General features: G+C 43.4%; 1 protein-coding gene across 1 annotated transcript; it reads left to right on the forward strand.

Moving 5' to 3' along the window:
* Positions 1 to 2,240: 2,240 nt before the first annotated feature.
* On the forward strand, positions 2,241 to 8,427 carry VSX1 (visual system homeobox 1). Its single transcript, XM_047744230.1, has 5 exons — positions 2,241 to 2,891; positions 5,158 to 5,236; positions 5,655 to 5,778; positions 6,777 to 6,957; positions 8,141 to 8,427. Exons 1-5 carry the CDS (start codon positions 2,468 to 2,470, stop codon positions 8,425 to 8,427), a joined length of 1,095 nt encoding a protein of 364 aa, XP_047600186.1. The 5' UTR covers positions 2,241 to 2,467.
* The last annotated feature ends 9,124 nt before the right edge of the window (positions 8,428 to 17,551 follow it).

Consider the following 17,551-nt stretch of genomic DNA (forward strand, 5'->3'; position numbering starts at 1 on the left):
AGCAGTGGGGAGGTGGGTTAGAGCTGCAAGGGGGTAGGGAAGGTGCTTCTCCCTGGGGAGGAGACACTGTAGGTGTCCTCAGGTTCTGCGCTGCTGTGGCAGCCACTCTGCAAAAAGGAAGACACCCAGGCTTCATCTAGCTCCCCAACTTGGTCCAGAGGGCCTCTTCCTGCAATTGGAGCGGGAGGAGGCTTTTGGGATGCTCCAGTGCAGGAATCGCAAAGAGCCTTTAGAGCTGCAATCCCTGCTCCTTCTTCCACTTTCTTTTAGCTTCGCTTTCTTGGTTTCTCTATCCGTGTCCAGTGTACTGGGTTAATAAGCCTCAGTTTTTCTCATCTGCAAAGGAGGCCTTCCGAAGGGGTTGCTAACCAGTGTGCTCTTGGCTCTGTGAGGTCACTGTGTGGGGTGACCGAAGTTGGGCTCCTCCCGCCCCGCCTTTTAGTACCTCTGGGTTCCAGGCCATCCACTTGAGGCCTGTCCTTTGAGTAATCATTTGCCTCCCAGGGCAGAAATCTGGGGAGGGAGACTTCAAGACCCTAGCAGAGGCAAGGGGACATTATTAGCCCTCCAGGCTGCAGGCGTGGCGCGAGCTTCCGGGAGAGTTTCTGTACGAAACGGGAAGCCGCCTCTTACACCCTCCCCTTGAGAGTGACCACGGTTGAGCCACCTTGGGGCGGATGGTCCCTCCTGTCTACCCCGGACTTGGTCTCAAAATGTGTGGCTCTTTAGGTGTCTTCCTAAACTGCGGCCTCAAATTCTTAATTACAATGACTATTCTGCAGAGCAAAGAGCTAGAGCACGTTGACTTGGTCCTGTACCAACAACACCTTCCTTTAAGTTCCTGGCAGGGCCGAAATTGATGCTGGGGTCCAAAGCCGCCCCTGACCCCCAGCGATTCAAAAGACAATTATCCTAAAGGAAAGTTATTGTTTTGCTAATACCAGGAACAGCTTGCGGGGGAGGAGGAGGAGGGAGGAGGAGGAGGGGAGGAGATTTGGGTCTTCCTTTAATAATGGAAAGTTAATGCTCAGCCTATTGTAATTATCTTTATCGGAAGCTCCTCGTTTAATCTGCACGTTTAACAGAGGACCCACTCGAAGTTGCAGCAAGCTGGAGACCCACTTTTCAGGGCTTGAGCTCCTCTCTCTGGGGCAGGGAACCACTCCGGTGGGACCCAGAGTTTTTACCTCTCTCACTAGGTGACCTCAGACTGCCCGGCCCTGTGGGTGGGGTGGGTGCTATGTGGAGACACTGAAAAGATTCTGTTTCCAGGATTCTATGTTTAGAAAGGGTGGGCTCAAGGTTTCGAACGATTTGGGTTTGGAGGACTCAAATTTTCTGTGTGTGAGCCCAGAGTGGTTTACTCATGGAATTTGGCGCCAACTTTAACAAATCAGGGAGCTCCACAGGAAAATCAGGCTTTCTTTGAATGATGGTAAAATCTGACAGTAATTTATTTTCCTCTTTGAATAGGGGTGCTTCTCACAGGTCTTATGTTCCAATTTATCCCCCACCCAATTAAGAGTTCCCAGATAAAATACTGGTACATTCTTACACTAAAAAAATATTCACTGGTTATCTGAAATTCAAATTTCACTGGACCTCCAGTACTTTTGTTTACTAAACTGGGCACTCTTCCCTGGTTCACTTTACATCTGTCACTCTCTACTACTTCCCCTAGCTCCTGTGAGTTTAATACAGGCTAAAGCCATTTAGAGAGCAGGGAGTAACTTCGGCTGGAGATGGAGTGGGAGTGGATTAAATAAATGTTTCCCACTCCCTTCCCTTGGAGATTTTTGGGGAAGGCCCTGGCGGTGGAGTTGGAAGGCTGGTGTGTGTCATATTGGTGGTAGTATGGCTGGGAATGAGGTCTTAGGTCTTTTTAAAAAATATTTTTAAAAGTTTTACTTATTTAAGTAATCTCTACACACCAGGTGGGAACTCAAACTCATAACCCGAGAGTCAGAGTCTCATGTTCCTCTGACTGAGTCAGCCAGGTGCCCAGAGGACCTAGGTCTTGGGAGGAGGCTTTGGGGACAGCTGTGAGCAGGACCTCCACCTAGAGAATCTGGAAGGAAAAGGAAGACCACACCGGGGCCTGGAATATGTGGCTTTTAGAGGAACCGGCAGATGGGGGGGGGGGGGTCGTCCCCTTCTTACTTTCCTCTCCCTGAGAATGGGGGCGGGGAGAGGGTTGGCTGGGGAAAGGGCAGGAGGACAGCTGGAGAGGAGAGAGAAGGAGGTGATTGAGGGGACTGCAGCTGGGAGGGCGGCGACCGAGGGGAGGGAAACTTGTGGCGTCCCCGTCTCGCGGGGTCCGGGGCGATGACGCGTCCGCGACCCACTGATTGGACCCTCCTGGCCTTCCGCGCCCGACGGGGTGTCCAGCAGTATAAAGCGTCCTCTGAGCTGCGCCCACTCAGCAAACCGGACCTAGCGAAGGTCAAGTCTCGCCAACTGAGAAGCAATGACCTACCAGAACACACTTTCCGACGGGCGCTCCAGGAGCAGGGCGCTGGTGCCTGGCGGCTCACCTAGTGTTCCGCGCCCCCGCAGCTTCGCCATCACAGACCTGCTGGGCCTGGAGGCTGAGGTGCCGGCGCCTTCCGACCCCGGGCCAGGATCTGGTTGCGAGACCTCCCCGGCCGCACCCTGCACGGGTCCGAGTGTCGCGAGCTCCTGCCTGGCGCGCGGGGCCCTCCCATTGGGGCTCGGCCTTCTCTGTGGCTTCGGCGCGCAGCCTCCTGTGGCTGCTCGGGCGCCCTGCCTGCTTCTAGCCGACGTGCCGTTTTTTCCACCCGGAGCGCCTGAGTCCGCTGTCCAGCAAGCACCAGGTGGTCCGCCTCCCCACTTCAGCAGCCAGAAGAGCAGCGAGAGCGTCTCGACGTCCGGTAATCAGGAGAGCCCATCCGGGTCTTGCCCTCTTTCCTCCCGCTTGGGCAGTGCAGGGGTAATTCACCATAACCTCACTGAGCCCCTATCCCCAGCATCCCGGATCTAAGGGAAGTCGGGACCCCAGGCCGTGGTCCCGTCGGAGGAGGCGTAGTCTCTCAGCCTCGATCCCTGCCCTTTGCCTCTCCCTAAATCCCTGCTTCTTCTCCGGGATCTAGTCCCGCAGCACAGCGGATATCACCACCACCCTGTTCTCGACCTACCCTGGGGGTCTCAGCAACCAAGCAGCAGTCTCCTGAGGGTTTTTCCTCAGCGCCCGACGCGAGTCTCGGCCTCAACGAACGGCATAGGTCAGTGAGGCCCGGGCGTGCTTGTTCATCACCTGCACAGAACCCAGTACCCTGCGTGCGCTCAAAGGTTTGCTGGATTAAAGATTGAATAGCGCGCGGCCTGGAGGCCTGGAACTGTCCGCCTTCTGGGGTGCTGAAAAGGGAATCTAGGTACCGCGTTTTTCACCTTGTGCTGCCTTCCCTCCTTCCCACACGTGAGAAAGGACTAAACTCGCCAATTTCGTTGCGCTATGCTCAGCATTTTGTTCTGAGCCCAGTTATTTCCTCAAAGAAGTTGAGGCGGAATATGGGGAAAGGGAAAGAGGCAAAAAGAAAAAAAATTAGGTCTGGGGTGTGGGTGGAAGAAAACAGAGAATTATATTAGAAAACGTGGACTGAGAGAAACTGTGTAGAGCCTAGAGCTGAGCATCCAGGCAGCCAAGGCAAAAGAGTACATTGAGTCTCCATTGATAATAAAAGTAACAAAATAATAAAACTAAGCATGACAAATCAGCAGGCAAGCAAACTTTCATTCTGCTTTAAAAAAAACTATTAATAGGTCTTTCTGTAAAATAAAACAAACCATTATATTAGTAATTTCACTAAAAAATTCAGAAACCACCTTCATAGGATGAGTTTTTTTTTTCTTTCTGAGCACTGGTAAAATGAAAGACAAAATAGGACTAGATTTTGTCAAGAATGAGTTTCCTGGATCCCATTTCCAGGGATTCAGAATTGGTACAGCAAGGCAGGGAGTGCAGTTCTGACAAGGCTTCTAATGTCAAATCTCGGCCCCCACCCCTGGTTAGAGAAATGTTGATGTATTGGTTAAAAGGAGGGGTTGGAGGTGGAAAGAAGTGAATGAATTTGGGAGTTGGGAGCTAAGTGGTTGTAGACAGTGCCATTAACAGCCAAGTAGCTCCACACAGTCTTAATACAATACTTCACCATGTACAACCTGTGTGATCTTGGGCAAGTTACTTAATCTATCTGCACCTCAGCTTCCTCATCTGTAAAAATAGGACAATACTAGCAGCTCCGCTGAAGTTCTTTTATTTTATGAAGAATAACTGTGATAATGCATGGACAATGCTAAGGAGAGTGCCTGGAATATAGTAAGTGCTAACAATGCTAGTGTGTATTAATAAATGTTAACATTCCTCAGCAGAATCATAACTTCAATCCTCATATTAGAATCCAGAGAAAGTGAAAAATATGCTCACTTTTTTCTGGGGCACCTGGGTGGCTCAGTGGGTTAAGACTCTGCCTTCGGCTCAGGTCATGATCCCAGGGTCCTGGGATTGAGCCCCACATTGGGCTCTCTGCTCAGCAGGGAGCCTGTTTCTCTCCTCTCTCTCTGCCTGCCTCTCTACCTACTTGTGACCTCTGTCTGTCAACTAAATAAACAAAATCTTTTAAATTAAAAAAAAAGAAAAATATGCTTGCTTTTTTAAAAAAAGATTTATTTAGGGGCGCCTGGGTGGCTCAGTGGGTTAAGCCGCTGCCTTCGGCTCAGGTCGTGATCTCGGAGTCCTGGGATCGAGCCCCACATCGGGCTCTCTGCTCAGCGGGGAGCCTGCTTCCTCCTCTCTCTCTGCCTGTCTCTCTGCCTGCTTGTGATCTCTCTGTCAAATAAATAAATAAAAATCTTTAAAAAAAGATTTATTTATTTGAGAGATTGCATGCATAAGTGGGGGATGGAGAGAGAGAGAGAATCTCAAGCAGACTCTATGCTGAGCATGGAGCCTAACTTGGGGCTCAGTTTCATAACCCTGAGATCATTACCTGAGCTGAAACCAAGAGTGGGAGACTTGACTGACTGTGCTACCCAGGTGCTCTGAAAAATAGGCTCACCTTTAAAAACAGGTTTTTTTTTTTCTTCAATAAAAGGTAATGTGCTCACCTTTAAAATCTTCTCTTTCTCCTGTGCTAACAGATGAGGACAGCCCATCTGAAGACAGGCGTGGCCTGAAACTGTCCCCTACTCCTGGCAAGAGGAAGAAGAGGCGGCACAGGTATATAACCAGGCTGTCTTCCCTGGCCCTTTACTTAGGACACAGAATCTAGGAATCTATGATGCTGCATTATGGCAGGCCCTGTGGCCTCTTGGTTGACACATAATAGCCATTTGGGAACATAATTCTGCTATTCACAGGAGGCTGCAGCATAATCTTTGTAGCATTTTAAAGACACAATTTTGTGGACCTTTAAAATAGATCTTAGAATGAGTTGATAGAATTCATCGAGGAGGAAAAAATATGTTAAAGAACTTCTGGATTTTCCAGAGGCCAATCATTTAGAGGTGGGATATCCAGTTATCATGAGGTGGCCTTTTAAGGTGTGGAAAGGCAGGCACGGGGTCTTCTACATCTGGGAAGCCTGGCAGCCTCCTGTGGACATGCACTTACACATGTGCTTTGGGTCTCCCTACAGGACTGTTTTCACTGCGCACCAGCTGGAAGAGCTGGAGAAGGCATTCAGTGAGGCCCACTACCCTGATGTGTATGCCCGGGAAATGCTGGCCATGAAAACTGAGCTTCCAGAAGACCGAATACAGGTGTCTGGGGTCCTCTTTCTCCTTCCCAAAGACATCACAGAGAACATGCTTTTTTTCACATACACACAGGCACCTCTAAACAACCCCACACGTTTCCCTTGACACACAAACCGAAGCTCACTTAGCTGCAGGTCCCACAATGTTGGAGCCATTCTGTATGTTTATTCCAAGAAGATAGCACCTGTAACCCGAATGTCTTTTTCCTTTTATTAATTAATTCCTTAAAGTTACATAATAATGTATGCTGCAACTAAAAACTACATATACAGTTATATCTATCTATAACTCTATTTATCTATCTATCATTTATCATCTCTTTGACTATCATTCCCTGAGAGAAACCAACATAAATAGCCCGTTGTAACCTTTCGGCACACCATCTCTGTCATATATATTTGGCCCTGAATATGTTTACGTGTGTATACCTATAGATATATGTATTTTTACACACATGGAATTTTTTTCTTTGTTTATACAAAAAGCATTGTGTTATACTTGTTAGCCTCTTTGCTTGACAACGCATTTTGGACACTTCCCCAGGTCAGAAGATATGTCACTATTTCTTTTTTTTAACAGCTAATCAATACTCCTTATTGTTTCTTTATTAAGATAATATTTTCCAGGAGAAATTTCACCAACAAACCAACAACCTGACATTAAAAGGGACCATTGCCACTGTGAACTCTTTCCAACCAATGAGAAAAATCAGGAAACATAATAGTCCACTTCTTTACACGACATGGGAAATAATACTTTGATTTTATTTTTGTCATTCCTGGCTCTCTGGAAAACCTTAGTGGAAACCGATTGCATATTATCCACACAATGATGAGTCCCTGTGAGTTTTGAGTGAATAGTAGACACAGATCCTTAAGGTCTGGGATTTGAACCATTAGTTGGCTGTTTTTAGGACTCCCTGCTAAGGGACACTTAAGAGCATCCTCTTTACTGTGTCTCCTCCTGTATGCTCTTCTGCTTCCTGTCTTGCCTCACATCAGGTCTGGTTTCAAAACCGGAGGGCCAAGTGGCGGAAGCGGGAGAAGCGTTGGGGTGGTAGCAGCGTGATGGCTGAGTACGGCCTTTATGGGGCCATGGTGCGACACTGCATCCCACTGCCAGACTCCGTCCTCAATTCCACCGAGGGTGGCCTGGTTGGTTCCTGTGCACCCTGGCTCTTGGGTAAGGAAGAGGGCCCTGCAGCCAGCAAGAAGTCCAGAAATGCTGGGGGAGGGGCCAGGGTTCCCTGAAGAGCAGCCATTTGCCAAGCCAGTCAACATCCATTTACTCAGTTTTGGGCCTAGAATATCACATTGATTTTAATTAATTCCAAGGCTGAAACTATGGTCAGTAGAATTATTTTTCATCAAAACTGTAGGCAGTGTGTGGAAAGGTCACATCAGTTCTTGGTTCTAGAAGTGGAATGATATACTTGTAATTTGTGAAATATGTTTCCAAACTGTTGAGTGCTATTACAATGTTTGGAAACCATACAATGTAGAGCTCATGGTAATAGGAATGAGGATAGTGTTAAGCAGAGAAATCTGTAGGTGATTAACCCCCTACATACAAAAAGGTTTGGGGTCTGAGTCCTAGTTCCGCTATTAACAACTTGCTTTTTTCTGTCTCATAGAACAGTCTACTCAAGAGAGGTCCAAGCTTTGGGACTGGGCATTCTGGGTGTTTTCTGTACCAGAAAGGAATGGGATCACACCTGGGAGGAATGAGTCACAAGATAGCCCCTGGGGCAGGGTAGGAGATTAGAATTAGGGGTGTGTGGTGGGGTGGTGGGGTGGTGGGGAAGAGTTTTTTATTTAGCACTCATTTAGCCCCTAGGGTCATTCGGTCATTCGCTGTGGTGAGACTTGAGATAACAATTGTAAATATGGCCTAGACTTTGCCCTCAGAGACTGAAGAGCCAGAGAGAATTTTGGGCTGGGAACCAAATCCACCCCTCTGAACTTCCTTCCACAAGCAGATCAGGTGTAGGGTGGTGGTGCTTACTGATATCTGCAGACCTGTAGCCACAAGAAAGTAGGCCCAGTGCTGCCAGACATCTTACTTTCAGAAAAGCTGGAAGTCTGGCTTTTGATGTGCCATCTCCTGATTTCAAAACATTGGCAACAATTAAATTAAGAGAAAATCATTTTAATACCTTTGCTGGCTGCACCCCACAGGCAGACATCACATTTTAACACCTAATGGGGTTAGTTACCTACTTGGCATCCTTAGAGACCCCAGAGATGGGCACTGATGAGGGCACTTCTAATGGAATTTCAAGAACAATGACCAGGAAGAGATTTACAAAATTGCTGAATTTGGAGATATCTATTTTTAGTTTTTTCTCTTTTCTTTTTTTTGGAAGGGATGCATAAGAAATCCACAGGGATGATAAGGAAACCGGGAAATGAAGAAAAGCTGACAGGACCCTGGGACTCAGACCATCTCCAGGAAGGTTCTAGCCCAAGACTGGCAGGATCCCAGAGAGGCTCAGATGAAGCCCGCCCTGAGAATGGCTTGGAAGATGTGGCTATTGATCTCTCCAGCTCTGCTCGGCAGGGGACCAAGAAAGCACACCAGGACAACAGTGTCCTAGGATGCTCAGACTCCTCTGGGCTGGAGGGGCTCCAGCCAGGAAAGGTAGGAGCTTGATGAGGCCCACAGGACCCACTCTCAAAGGCTGGGCAAAGTGTTCATCCCTCATGGCATTTTCCACAAGACAGAAGTAGTCTACGACCAGTACTCTCAGCTGGACTTTCTTCTTCCAGTGTCAGGATACAACGCAATGCCACTTGCTTTAAGAAGACAAAGGGATGGCTAAGGGAAAATCCCATTTTACTCTAGATAGAAACCATTCCTTAAAGGCACTTGAACCAGTTAATTTCATGTAAAATTTTACATCTCTTTTATAGAACTTGAGGAAAGAGGATTTAAACTTCAAAAAGCATATATACTTCTGGGCCTCATTTTGAAATTTGGTTCAATATACTGTGTAGATTAGTAGGTGAGGTCTGATGTTCTTACTCTGAATTTGAAAATATAAATTTATTTAACCTCTGGAGAATCAGATGTCTTTAAAAATAGCAAAGAGCCCATACAGACATGAATGAATTAAAGTATCTTTACCTTAAACTTGGCTTTGGACATTTCGATTTTCTTGTTAGGGAATACTTTTGTATTATCCTGAGTGTCATTCGATAGGCTGTATACATTGGAACTCATAAGTAAGAAAGAAAGCCATACTTTCCCTTCCCTTCTGAAATATCATGGGACCATGTTTAAATAATTATTCAATATCTATAAGCAATGTTTTAAAGATAGATGAGTCTTCTTGGTCTTTTAAAATTTATGTTTGAAAGCAACTTGGATTTCATGAATGTTTCCTTTCCTGTATTTCTTTTGCCAAATTTATTTTTTAAGAATAAATGTTGTGTGGTGTGTTGCATCTCAGGGTGCTCCTTCTGTTACATGTGTATGCAATGCCACTATCACTGATTCCCTAAAGAAGCTCCTCCCCACTCCAGCCCCTTTGGCCCCCCCTTTTTTTCTTAAGATTTTATTTATTTGACAGACAGAGATCACAAGTAGTCAGAGAGGCAGGCAGAGAGAGGGAAGCAGGCTCCCTGCTGAGTAGAGAGCCTGATGTGGGGCTTGATCTCAGGACTCTGAGATCATGACCTGAGCCAGAGGCAGAGGCTTAACCCACTGAAACACCCAGATGCCCCTCCTTTGGCCCTTTATAATCTCAGAATATCTTTAGGCTGTAGCGCATATCATGTGTAGTTTTGTAAACTCCCACTGGGTGGCAGCCAGGTCTAATTCACTTTTTAAATTTTATTTTACTATTTTACTTTATTTTTGAGAGAGAGAGAGTGCACACATGTGAGAGAGTGCCTTCATGCGAGAACGGGGGAAGGAAGCAGCAGAGGGAGAGGGAAAGAGAGAATTCGATGATCTCATGACCCTGAGATCATGACCTGAGTGAAAATCAAGAGTTGGATACTTAATCGACTGAGCCACCCAGCTGCCCTTAATTTACCTTTTAGAGTTCAAGTTCAGAGAGAGCTTAGATTCATGAGGCAGAAGTGTGAAGCTTCATGATAAAGCCAGAGTGGGGAAGGAAAGTGGCGATCCCCCATTTGAGAGGCCTTCTCTAGAAGTTGGTGCAGTTAGACTGGGTTTGTTTTCCCCATCTTTCCAGATGATAAAACAAAGGCTCCCTTCCTTTGGTCTTTCTCATCCTAGCTAGTTCCATACTATTGGGAGAAGTAAATGTTACCTATTCTTACTGTAGAAACAGAGAACCATGAGTACTACATCCTTTTATTCATTCTGGCTCATAGAGAGCATTGCTGAATCCCGAGACTAAAGGGAGAAAGATCAGGTGTTGGCAAAGAACTCTAGAAATTATGTTCTAACTTTCCTGTCTAGAGGCACCAGACCATGCTCAAGCCAAATGGCCATGCTTGTTTTGGGCCATCTTCTGCCTCACAGCTGGTTGTAAGATTCTTTCTTCCATCTCTCTTCCATCTCTAGGGTTGAGTTTGGGGGAAGGAGCTAGTAACCTGTGCAACCAACATACATCAAAGGTCTCCCACAAATGGACACATTTTCTGGAAAAATACATTTTACTAACACTTACTTCAGAATAAGCATGAACTTTGAAAAATCACTAACCAAAAAAGTCATAAACATTTGTACTATAGACAGAAGTTCCTACCCCAGGAAAGCAAAGTGAATTTAGTATCATAAAAGGAAATTATTTAAACATTTTATTAACAACTCAAACAACTCAATGAATATTAACATTCATTCAAGAAATACCTATTTCTTTTTTTTTTAAATTTCTTTTCAGCGTAACACTATTCATTGTTTATGCACCACACTCAGTGCTCCATGCAATCCGTGCCCTCTCCAATACCCACCACCTGGTTCCCCCAACCTCCCACCCCCCCGCCCCTTCAAAACCTTCAGGTTGTTTTTCAGAGTCCATAGTCTTTCATGGTTCACCTCACCTTCCAATTTCCCCCAACTCCCTTCTCCTCTCCATCTCCCCTTGTCCTCCATGTTATTTGTTATGCTCCACAAATAAGTGAAACCATATGATAATTGACTCTCTCTGCTTGACTTATTTCACTCAGCATAATCTCTTCCAGTCCTGTCCATGTTGCTACAAAAGTTGGGTATTCATCCTTTCTGATGGAGGCATAATACTCCATAGTGTATATGGACCACATCTTCCTTATCCATTCATCCGTTGAAGGGCATCTTAGTTCCTTCCACAGTTTGGCGACTGTGGCCATTGCTGCTATAAAATTGGGGTACAGGTGGCCCTTCTTTTCACTACATCTGAAGAAATACCTATTTCTTTAAAAAAAACACTTAAAAGTAGATATAGAGGATGCTTATTTTAAAAATAACATCTTAGGGGCTCCTGGGTTGCTCAGTCTTTAAGCGTCTGCCTTTGGCTTGGGTCATGATTCCAGGGTCCTGGGATCAAGACCTGCACTGGGCTCCCTCCTTGGCTGGAAGCCTGCTTTCCCTCTCCCACTCTGCCTTCCCCTGCTCCTGTTCCTGCTCTCTCTCTCTCTCTCTCTCTCTCTCTCTCGCTGTCAAATAAATAAATAAAATATTTAAAAAGCCCCAAAACAAAAAAAAACCCCACAAAATAGCATCTTAATATATATATATATTTAAGATTTTTATTTATTTATTTGACAGAGAGAGAGAGACCACAAGTAGGCAGAGAGGTAGGCAGAGAGAGAGGGGGAAGCAGGCTCCCTGCTAAGCAGATAGCCCAATGCAGGGCTCCATCCCAGGACCCTGAGATCATGACCTGAGCCAAAGGCAGAGGCTTAACCCACTGAGCCACCCAGGTGCCTTACATCTTAATATTTTTTAATGCATATATATATATATATATATATATATATATATATATATATACACACACACACACACATGCATACATACATACATATATCTAAAAGCCCAGTCTTTGAGGTGGCTCTGTTACCTTCCTAACTGTGGATGCATTATATAAACTTTCTGATCTTTCAGTTTTTTCAGTCATAAAATGGGGATAATAATAGAACATTTTCATTTCCCCAGAAGATGAGATAAGAGGACATGAGTAATGTACTTAGCTCAGTTTCTGGCATGGCAGAGAAAAAGCAAAATAAATATTAGCTATTATATGACTATTACTGGCATTCCTATTAATATCAAGACTCAAATGAGAATACTTTCCACCATTATTTAACAACATGGGATTGACTAAGTACAGAATGGAATAGTAACCTATTAGAATGCTCTGTGTAAGCAACATTTAGGAAGAGTTCCAGGAACAAAGTAGGACAGACTTTTGGTCTTCTTTCGTATTTTCTAAATTTCATAAAATTAGTATGTAAAAATAAAATTAATTTGTTAATATTATTAAAATAGTAATACCTCTTTTTCAGTTTAGAAATAAATTCACACTGGACAAAAACTCTTGAAAATACAGTGTGAGAACTTTTTATGATGAAAAGTCTGTACTCTGTTCACATCTCCTGTCTGGTTCTTGGAAGTGCCAATTTAATAATGAAGAGACAAGCAGGCATTTTACACACAGTCTTCTCAAACCCTTACTGAAATTATGCATCTGGTCAAAATGAAATCTGCTCACAGACTGACAACAGGACTGAATCATTCCAGCTTTCAAAATTGCTTACTGGCTAAAATGTGGCTGTAAAATCTCAAAAGGAGATTGTAAAAAATTACAATTTTAGCAAGGCCAATTTAAAAAGATTCCTCATATGTCACATTCCCAGAATCACACTCCCAGCTTGCTTTCAGTAGCAGGAGGCAGCACATCAGTGCATGAGAAATTTCATGAGTTCAGAAGATATTTTCAGAAATGACATTTGAACAAGATGTGGAAATCACTGTTGTTTCCTTCGGTTTAGCAGTATAAATATAATAAAATATCCACACACAATATATACATTTCTGAACCACTTAAGAGGAAGTTGCATATATCATCTGCCTCTTTATCTCTTTTTTTCCAGGCTTATTGTGATATAATTGACATAGCCCATTGTGTAAATCTAAGGTGTACAATCTGATGATTTGATACATGTGTATATCACAAAATGTTTACTGCCATAGGTGAGTTAACACATCTTTCACCTCACAGCATTACCATTCGTTGTTATGGAGAAAACATTAAAATGCTACTTTCATAGCTACTTTAAAGAACACAGTGTGGTAACTATGGTCACCATGCTGTACCTTGATCCCCCAGAATTTATCTAATAACTGAAAGTTTGTACCTTTTGACCAGTAACTACCCAATCCCCCACTCCTCTGCCCTGACAATCACTGTTCTACTCTGTTGCTATGGGTTTCACATTTTCAGATTCCTCATAAGTGAAATTGTAGTTTTTGTCCTTCCCTGAGTTAGAAGGTCCTCGGGAGCTTCCTAGGTGAAACCTGAAATCTGTATGGGACTGTATGTGGAGAGTAGGGAGAGATGGACAAAAGAGGCAGGCACTCCAGGTTGGTAGGTGGCAGTTCTAATAGCAAAAGGAACATACATACAAGGCTTGTCTTGGGTGGCAGCAAGATAAGTAGATTTCTGCACCTGCCTGCCAGATCTTAAAAGTTTTTACAAGGGTGTTAAGTGTGTTCAGTCACATATACTGTTCAGATGGTTTCAGGACCACATTCACTTTCTCAAGTTTGTGTCCTTAGGGAAGCCTCTGGAAGTGGAAAAGGCAATGGAATGCACATTCTAAGAACAGGGGATGGGTTGAGCAACCTCTGATTATCATGGTCCAGTTCATGGGTGAACTGGCAGTCATATCTTCTGGATGACGTCTTCTAGCAGTCAGTCTGACTTACTTCACTTAGCATAAAACTCTCAAGGTCCACCTATACTGTTGCAAATGACAGGATTTTCTTCTTTGTATGGCTGAATAATATTCCATTATATATTCATAAATTATATATATAATACATTTATCTCACTTATATATTTATCAATCATATGTATATATCTCACTTTTTTTAATCTATTTATCTGTCAGTAGACACTTAGGACGCTTCCATGTCTTGGCTATTATAAATAATACTGCAGTGAACAGGGGCATGCAGATACCTTCTCAAGGTACTGATTTCATTTCCTTTGGATCTATCCCCAGAAGTGAGATTGCTGGATCATATGATAGTTCTGTTTTTAATTTTTTAAAAGCACTTCCATACTTTTTTCCATTGTGGCTGTACCTGCTTCTGTATCTCTTAAAGCTGTGTGTATTTTCTAAGAAAAAGGACCTTCTTCTACATAACATGACTAGTTATAGACTTCAGAAAATCTATATCAATGCTTTGAATATGAACATAATATTTAAACCTGAATAGACTACAGTATTTCTAAATCTGAATCCTATACTTTTATCTAATACAATATAGTATCAATTAGATACAATAGCTTAATACTGCCTTAAATACAATATTATAATCTGAACATGACATTTTATCTACTACACACTGTATAATTATAATATTCTAAATCTGAAAAAAAAAATACAGATTTCTAAATCTGGACAGAAGCCTCTTATCTAATCCCCCCAGTCACATTTCAATTTTGACAAATGGTTCAATAATGTCTTTTACAGCAATTTCCTTTTTCTGTACAGAATCCATCTAGAATCATGTATTACATTTAGTTGTCATTTCCTTTCAATCTGGAACATTCCTCAGCCTTTCTTTGTCTTGCATGACATTGTTTTTTTTGAAGCATACAGATCAATTATTTTATAAGATGCCCTCTCTGGGTGTGTTTAATGTATCTTTGTGATTAGATTTCAGGTTATACAGGAATATCTCTGATGTGAACAGTTGAAAGGATTAGAAGAGTGGCTGAGTGGAAAGGTTGAGGGTGAGAGAAAGGAGAGCAGAGGCTCCTGTTACCTGCTATACATCCTCCTGCATTCTCTGAGTTTTTAACAGGGACATAAAATTATTTGATAACAATTTTTTAAAGATTTTATTTTTAAGTAACCTCTTCATCCCCCATGGGGCTCCAACTTACAACCCCGAGATCAAGAGCCACATGCTCCACTGACTGAGCCAGCCAGGTGCCCTAACAATTTTTTAAAATAAGGGAAACTTATGTTGGAAGGCACATATTTTGGAGGTAGGCAGGCATACTAATTGTTTTTCAAATCCTTTGAGGAAGTCAAATTGGTGGAAAGGCTATGTATGATCTGGGGAAGAATCCTTTCAGTCTAGAAGGATAAATCACTTCCCATCTACTCAGGCACTTAGAAATTCTTGCAGGTGGTGTCCTACGAATTTAAATTGTAAGTACTTTGAAGGTTGAGAGACTTAGACTTTCTGCTCTGCATTTCCATATTGCTGAGTTCATGCTGGGCAAATAATGACAGCTAATGAATTCTGGGCCATTGGTTCTGATACTGATTTTGAGATTCTTTGGCCTCACTTTGGACACTGAGTAGGGGCTGCAAAGTTTTTCAGAATTCTGGGAATGAGAAAAGGCTTTGTAATGGGTGTGGCGATTTCCCTAGCAGCTCTAGGAAGATGTGCTTCTCCAAGAATTGTGAAATACTCTATTTCCCAATTTTACCTTTGGTTCATCTGGGTCCCTATTTATGGGATTTTATGAGGTAGCATACAAGTTGCTTCAAACCCTGTTTTGGTGCTTGATCCCCTTTAGCTACACGCTCTAATGCTGCTAAATTTTCCTTCTTTGGGCAATTTCTTATGCAGCTTTATTCTGCCTAGTAAGCATGCCAATTTCCCTTTGTTATCACTGATGTTCCCTCTTCCAGACTCCCTACTTGCAGGCCTCCCAGATATGCAAATGTTCAACAACCTTAGAATGAAGACAACATCTCTCAGGTTTGTCATATTCTTTCCCACATCTGGCACCTGGTTGAGAAGAGTAAAATGGTATTCATGACATCTGGATCCAATGTACAGATGTAGAAAGCTGCTCTTTCAGAAACATCTCTTCATATTAAAGGGCTTTGTCTATCATTCTGAAGTCCTTCATACCAGTTATCTATCAGGAGGGAACTGTAGATACCCATGGCACTATTCTCACTTTTTTGGACAAACTTTCTCCTTAAAAGTTCATCTAAGGCTGGCTGCCTTTTCTCTCTTCCTTCCATGAAAAGGAAAAATGGAAAGAAGGAAAGAAGGAAGGAAGGAAGGAAGGAAGGAAGGAAGGAAAGGAAGGAGAAGGTAGGAAGGAATAAAAACACATAAACATCAGGCATTTACACACTGGTGCCCCCTGTTGGCAAGCGCTTGATATGCTTTTGCCTTGTTTTTAGCATATTATCCATCTAAATTCACAGCTTGAACATTTTTGTGAAGGAATTATTGTTGTTCTACCTTCATTTTTCCAACTTGCCCTCTAAATCACCAGCTGTGGCAGTCTTCTCATTAAGTGCTGATCTTTGAAATGTCTCTGTTCTCATCATTGTCTTGTTAGCCACCTTGCTGGCCTGTGGTTCATCCTCACTTACCCTTTTAGAACTTCTCTTTCACTCCCTTCCACCCAAGGCCACCTGCATTACTCTTTTCTCTTTCTCTCTTCAACACAATGTCAGTTTTGTGCAATGACTAAAGTTGCACTAAATCCTGAGTGAAGTCATTAGGGATGCAGCTGAGTGTGGGAGGTGGGGAGATTCTGACATCTCTTTACATATCATGGGCAGAGAGCATGTGAAGGGCTGGAATCCATAAAAATGAATATTACAAGGAAGTGTGTGTTCACATGTGTGGGAGGTGGGGGACAGAAATCCATTTCTTTTGCTAAGTAATGCAATGAAGAGTCCTTCAAGAAATTTCTGATTGAGATACTCCTGAGACACACATCACATCTTCTTGAACATTTCTTACTCTGGCTGCATCAACTGACTTTGCAAGTCTGGCTGCTGCATGGAAAGTCTCTTGCCTTTCACCTGGGCTTCTCAGACACTGAGGTATGGATCCTTCTGGGAGTCCACCTGGTACTCTTACCTGTGAGACTTGGAAGTGCCAAGAGCCACAACTCATGACCTGTGGTGGAGGGGGGTTGAATCCTTGTGAATGAATGTTCCCCTTTCCACTTCTGTGACGGCAACTCTAATGTGCATCCCATAAAGAAACTTGAAGGTCTTGGTGGGACCCCAGCCCCAGTGGTCCACGGGGTGACTTGTTGAGAATGGACCCTTGCTGTGGTGTCCCCTCCTTCCTCCTCTGTCTCCTGCTTCTCTGCCACCACTCCACTCCTTTCCAAGCCAAACCATGTGCTCACAAGACCTCAAGAGTCTCAAATCGGGTGGGAAGGGCTAACATCCTAGCCATGACAGAATTATAGTGGAATCTGAAAGAGCTCTTATGATCTAAAAAATTCCATCTGCACACAAACTGGCTTTACTGAATTCAGTTTTGTAAACAAAGCTTGAATCCAACAAACAGCATTTTTGTCAGTCTAAATGATATCCAGTCACTGTCCCAAATTTTATGAGCTGTTTTTTGGGATTGTGTATACATGCCCTGAAAATTGTGAGGATTGATTTGTTAATTTCTCCCTGTATTTCTGTCAATTTTTACTTTATGCTTTTGGAGTTGTATTTTTAGATGTATACAAGTTAAGAATTCCTGAATTTTCCTGGTGACCATTTACCATATGTAACTTCCGTCTTTATCTCCCCTTCTATTTTGAATTATTCTTCACTTTCTCTGATATTTAATTCATGTTTGTTTGGTAAATATTTTCCAT

Source organism: Lutra lutra, chromosome 9 (genome assembly GCF_902655055.1).
Source record: "Lutra lutra chromosome 9, mLutLut1.2, whole genome shotgun sequence".
NCBI lineage: Eukaryota > Metazoa > Chordata > Mammalia > Carnivora > Mustelidae > Lutra > Lutra lutra.